The 6,415-nt window shown below is 46.4% G+C and overlaps 1 protein-coding gene across 1 annotated transcript; it reads right to left on the reverse strand.

Moving 5' to 3' along the window:
• Positions 1-4,499: 4,499 nt before the first annotated feature.
• PV08_07918 (uncharacterized protein) lies at positions 4,500-5,656 on the reverse strand (the record flags this gene model as incomplete). Its single annotated transcript, XM_016382245.1, has 4 exons — positions 4,500-5,035; positions 5,082-5,191; positions 5,238-5,377; positions 5,429-5,656. The coding sequence occupies 4 exons, from the start codon at positions 5,654-5,656 to the stop codon at positions 4,500-4,502; spliced, it is 1,014 nt and encodes a 337-aa protein (XP_016235347.1).
• Between the last annotated feature and the right edge of the window lie 759 nt (positions 5,657-6,415).

The raw sequence follows: 6,415 nt of genomic DNA on the forward strand, positions 1-6,415 counted from the left end.
GGCTAGCTCTCGGTGACAAGGAGGATGAGGCGACCCAGATGGCTCAAAGTAAGGCTGTGCCGAACTAAAACGAGGTCTCATGATGCATGGATGGTGCGGCAGAGCCAGGAGCATTGGATGTACGGTGCCTTCGTCGCGACCCCTGGTTCTCGCCTGGCCAATCGCGCGTCAGGTGCTTCGTTGAGATCTAACTGCCCAAGGTATCGCCAAACTATCCTCTCAATGAATGGCTTCGGTACCACAAGGAACCGGATTGTGACAGTTGAGTTGAATGGCAACGCTAGTCACCATTCCGATAAAATTCCACAACGGGTCGTAGCTTTGCCGGGTCTGGGGAATCCCCCACAGGCAGAGCAGGAGCAAGGAGTGCAGGGGCTTAATATGTTGGATTGCTATTTGGAACTTTACTGCTCGCAGCTGGCAGAGTCAGATCAATAGTTGGGACTGCCTCTTCCCTCCACTCGTGGAATGCATACAGTTTTGAATACCTTGATAACGACATGAGCATCTAAGTTAATGGCGCCCAGAGAGTATGAGGGTCGAATCGTTTTCGGTGGTCTCCAGCCAGGGCTTCACTCGTCTTGCATGCTGATCAGAAAGAGAAATGATTTAGGCTTAGTAGACTTACAGGGTTCACTCAAGTGATCTGTTGTGTTGACGTCTACCGCGTCGAAAGTCTGCAACATTGCGGAGGCGGCCTCCTGCTATTTGATACGCAAAGCGCGGACTTCAAAACTGGTTTTTTCCACAAGCCTTGGCCACAGTTAGTCTATTCGTGCTTTGAATCGATAGAAAACCCACTTTCTGGTAGGAGTTCGCTTGAATTTAGGTCGAAGCGACGCTTGAGATTCTTCAACTTGCAACGCGAGCAGGGTTTCGAGTGGGTGTTCCGGGAATCACATGCCAGTTTGACCTGCTTGCAGTCCGTGCAGCTTTTGGCGCGGCTCGATGGCATGCTTGTATGTGGAAGCAAGGCGTGAGTGCAGAACTTTTTGAGCAGACGTCGAAAGGTTATATTCAGCGGCAAGAGGGCACCTGGGCCGAGCACCCGTTTGAGAACGCAGCTTCCGGACTCCATATACTGCTGACGTCTAGTTCGCCAGCGGATCTGTTGCATCTCCATCCATACCCTCAAGCATTATTTCGTCCAAGGGGTGGTACGCTGTACGAAGTCAAGGTAACAGGTTACTTAAGCTAGTGCTGAGACGTAGTTCGCCTTTGCGCAACCTCGAAGGCGGGACAAAACTACCCAAATGTTAGTTACTCGAAAAGTGATCTTCTTCACAGAGAATCCTACAGTACAGAACAACGAACCCGGTTCCTGTAGCTTCTTCATTGACTCCCCACAGCTTCACCTCCGTTCGTACTAGAACGAGATTTCGAGTTCCCGCAGACGATTGGCGTTCTACGAATGGCCCATCAAAGGACGAGATTATTGTGGATTAATAACTTTCTACGTTAGAGCCTTCACCAAAGCCACGGGATGTGTAACGTCTGCAGGCAAGCGCTTTGCTCGCAATCCACCTAATCCTGAACGATGGCGTTGCGAGTACGTCATTACGAAGATTGGGCAATACACAAGCGTTCGCAACGTCCAAACTTCACACCACTGCGCCAGACCTATAAATCATAATAAGCATGACATAGGTCAGCCCATATTGTGTGTTGACCAATGCCACACCCAAGATGCGAAACGCCTTAGTTCTAGCAAAGCTATGCTCGGGAGCCATTTAGGCAGTTGATCCTGCCACCGTTACTGTCGGCGGTATAGGCGACAGGCACGCTCGATGAATACGCATCCCTGGAGCTGTGGGATCACGGTGATGCCTTTGATGTGCACCACTGGCGATACGCGGTAAACAATGTGAAGAAGGTATACACTGATTGAATGAGTGGTGAACCATTTTTTGAATCCTAAAATGATTTCTAATTCTTTTTCTTTTAAGGAGGAGCCCAGAGCATCTATATATGCTATCCAAGCACTGTCGAGGAATAGAGAGAAGTCTGCCTTGTTTTGGCCCCATAGGGCCATAACTCGTATGTCTTAGGCAGTTTGTTACCACATTCATCACAATGACTGCACATAAGCAGGATTTCGTAATCGACGTACCTCCTCTCCTTCGCAACCGTGGCCACCGCCCTAGCATGAGCCTGCTTTGGACCCTTGGATTGGAATACCTCGAGAGAGCAAGATAAACCCGAACCGTCTTTCGCCCTATATACGACGACAGAACGTTGCAGCAAATTGCTCCGTACATCATAGAGGATGCCTTCAACCTTTGGAGACTTCCATACTATGGTGGGTTTTTTCCCCACGCTCCAAGAATGCTTGTATAGTTCTATATCGACCATGCCACGAAGTCAGATGTTTGTCGCTGATTGGCGGCTAAGATGGAGTTGAGAATTCATGATCTGAACATCTCTAGCCCACAGTTAAGCGTGGTTCCTACCTCATGAGCTGAAATCGATTAAGTGTTAATGAAGACGAAAGGGGGAGGGGGAGGAGGGGGGATGGTTTGAAGAGAGCGTCATTGTGCGGGAGACACCCGTTTGTTCCCTACTGAAAAGATGAATGCAGTCTCGTCCTGCGGCCAGGGCCAGGGCCACGGGCATCACACTGTGGAAGCAGCAGCGGACATTCAAGGCTAGGTTGCACACGACTGCTGAGTTGTGATGGGCTAAGACATGCCACATCCTGCGAAGCTCCGATTGTACGTTCGTCAGCGTTCTGTCACGGCCAAGACGTACTAGTGCAATTCAAACAGTCGTCTATGAGCCAAGCCTTCCTATACTGCCCGCGCCCCGATTGGGATGAGACACATATTGAAGCACTCTATGAACCCTCACTTCTGTGGCCCACCAAGAGAAGATCTCAGGGTAGGTAAGCCCGTCATTGGCGGATCCTTTGCCTCACAAGACACTCGGTCATTTTTGAGAATTACGACCCAACGGAAGCGTGGAGAAATTTACTTATATGAGCAAGTGGCCAAGAGTAACAACCGTGGCTAACTAAACAGTTCAGTGTTCCGCTTGGCGGTGGCTGAAATTGGTTTTGGTTCGCCAGAAGTTCTTACCATTTTGGGATCCGGAAGTGACAATCAAAACTGCCAAGCAATGCCAGATCCTGGGGATGAAAACAAAGGAGGAGTGGCGTGAGGGCGAATTAAAAAATTTCGTCCATTACTAGCCGAATAGACACCGTCTGCGGAGTTGGCCACTCAACTCGCACCGGAATGCCAACAATCGACTGAGGTCTTCTGAGTTTCTTCACTCTCTAAAAGGCTGACTACGTTGCCACGGTTGACCAGCCGTGGTGTCCAGTAGCTCCTCCACTCCACTGAGGGCTGGCTTGACACCTAACAAGAACATTTCATGCGAGCATCTATCATCTCACATCCAATTCGCTGGCGTAGACGCAGTACAGGGAGCCAAGAAACTGTGTCTTTCGCGGCGGTGAGCCGAGATCCATAATCTATGCGCAGAAGTTACCCTCAGCTACGTTCTTCTTGGGCTGCATCATCTTCGTTGTCGTCGTAGTTGTCCATCCTTTCCTTCCTCTTTTCTTCTTCATTTACATCCATGGCTGCCAGCACAGTTTCTCTGTTGACTGACGAGAATTTTCATGGAGCCTACTGATATGAGATCCGAGATACTCTATTCTGGATTGCTCCGCGTCGCTGATAGACTGATATGGGCAGAATCAGGAAGACGTCTCTTGAAAATGTTCGGACTACTGTGAGATTGACGGAGTCTAGGTACTCTATCTGTTCGACTGTTCAGTATTTCACGCAGCTCATGCAACAGCAATTATGATTGAAAATGGACATCTTGCGGTACTGCCAAACGAAACTCAGAGGTGTCAGTGCAACTTCTAACAGAACCTGGGTGAAATACCTTTGTCTCTAGAAGTAAAACTTCGTCGAATATCCATTTTGATATATTGCATTTGACATATAAACCTCCATGTCATACCGCCTTGATCCTACACCAAGCGAGAATCACCAGTTGAAGGTATTTCTCACACAAAGAACGACTTCGGATCTAGCAGAAATTGTTGGCAGAATTTTGCAAACCATATGACTGAAAATAGTGAGTAATACCACACTCCAGCTTATGATGCATATACTGACCTTCTTCCAAGCTGGAAGTGTCCACCATCCAGCCTCTTTCCATCCATTGTCTCCTTCTGTACAAGCCCTCGAGATTCGATCGACCGCCTCCTGCCACTCAAGTCTGTTGCAGGGATTACCCGTGAGGTCCATGTGTCCCGTGGCCTGTGCATTGGTCCCAGAGGCGGTCCCAGGCGCGACGTGCTACATATAGATCATCTGCCAAGAAATAGTCGTTGTTACAAAGAGCCACAGAACCCGAAGGCCAGGAAACACCACGATGAGATAGGCCTGCGTTTGTGAACTCCTTGTTGTAGACTGCATAATTTGACAACTTTCACCAAAGTTCGCATGCCTCAATAAGCCAAGTGCTCAGTTGTATCCCCTGGTCTAAATAACAGTGTATTTTGGCAATGCTGCCATGCTTACACTAACGGGGTCCTTCACCCGTCCTGCATCCAGGGGCGTCTTGGGCTGCGGTGGCAACATCCCACCCGGATTCTCAGCATTTCCAAGATAGTAAGAAAGATCACCGCCATTGAACTCACATAAAGCAAACCCATTGCCTAGCCAGTTGAATGGGTTTCCGCTTTGGTATTCAATCTCATAATCTTCGAAACGTGGCGATGACAGCACATCAAAGAATACCAATCTTGTCCCCGGAAAGATTGCAGCAGTTCCGTCGACTTTGTCTTGTTTGAACCAACTCCGACACGGTCCTGTCCAAGCCGTTCTTTTCATGAATAGATCTGCATGCTCAACAAATTTGTCCACCACTTCCTTGCGTGGTTGAAGTGACTTGAAATTCTCACGCTGGAACTTTCTGATGACTTGAATAAAATAATGATATACGAGTTCGAGAACAGGAAGGAAAGACCCATGACCGAGTGGACCATAAGGACCAATTCCCGTGAAGTAGTTTGGGACTGGATTTCAGATCAGTAGGGACGATTAAATAGAGCTTGACCTTACAGCCAGGTATCGCAATCCCCAGGTATGACGTGGGCTTCCCTACGAAGTGGTCTTGGACGTTTTTGCCATGTGCAATGATTGGGAAACGGGATCTCCAACTGGTGTTAAAGCTACAGCCTATTAGATATACCATCCTTTCCAACGGGTGAAACTTACCCTGAAGCACAGACGATAAGATCAACCTCATGCTCTACCCCTTCGAAATCAACAAAGCCTTTCTCGGTAACCTTTTGCATTTCTTTTGTGAAGACGTGGGTTTGCGGTAGCGTCAGAGCTTCGAGAAAACCATTTCCCGGCTGATGAATGTAATTAAATTGGGAGATACCAAAGGGTAGCAGGGCTCTTACCGTTGGACGACGGCATCCGACACCAAAGTGTTTGGGAATAATGGCATCAATGAGGTCGTCTTTGCCAGATAGCCTTTTTTTCATTCTAATGGGTGACTTCGCCTTAGGGTTAGACCAATCCACGGGATAATCGCGATCTTTTTCCCTCGAGAGCATTCTCATCCTCGCCCGACCCTGTCCCCCCTTCTCAAAAGATCTTCCGACCTCGTCGTCGCCGGCTCTCGCCATCGCTTCGCCACCGCCATATTAGTCAGCAAGGTCTTGGCATCCACCGCGGTCGGTCACCCTCTCTCTATTTCGGCATAAATTTATGCCGAAATCAATATCTCTTTAATATCTCTCTATCTTTCTCCCTTATTATTCTTCATTTCCCTCGATCACCATCACTATAGACCTAGTTTCCATCACCACCTTCTTTCCTTTGAATATTTTCGTCCTCAATATTAGTGTGACCATACTATAATTATCTATTTTAGTATATATTTATGCCGAAATACACTTAGATATCTATTGTTCTGTTTTTTGATATATATATATTGAAATACTATAATTATCTATTTTAGTATATATTTATGCCGAAATACACTTAGATATCTATTGTTCTGTTTTTTGATATATATATATTGAAATACTTTAATTATCTATTTTGGTATATATTTATGCCGAAATACACTTAGATACCTATTATCCTATATATTGATATTCAAGTATACAGATATCGAAATAGCAATCAATTTCGACATAAATTTATCCCGAATCAAATACACCCTAAAATACTTCTTTACTTTTATATATATTGACACTAAATATATTAATAGACTGTCTCTATACTTCAATATTCGCTAGCTAAATCCTTAGCTCCTTCAATATTACTCGATTCAATATTTGTCGATCTAATACTAGTAATTCTCATTTCTCTTTCGCATTAGATTGAGAATTTTATCAGTTTAAACATTCGTTAGGATTGCGTTATAAACATCTTACCTA

The sequence above is a fragment of the Exophiala spinifera genome, assembly GCF_000836115.1.
Source record: "Exophiala spinifera strain CBS 89968 unplaced genomic scaffold supercont1.5, whole genome shotgun sequence".
Taxonomy (NCBI): domain Eukaryota; kingdom Fungi; phylum Ascomycota; class Eurotiomycetes; order Chaetothyriales; family Herpotrichiellaceae; genus Exophiala; species Exophiala spinifera.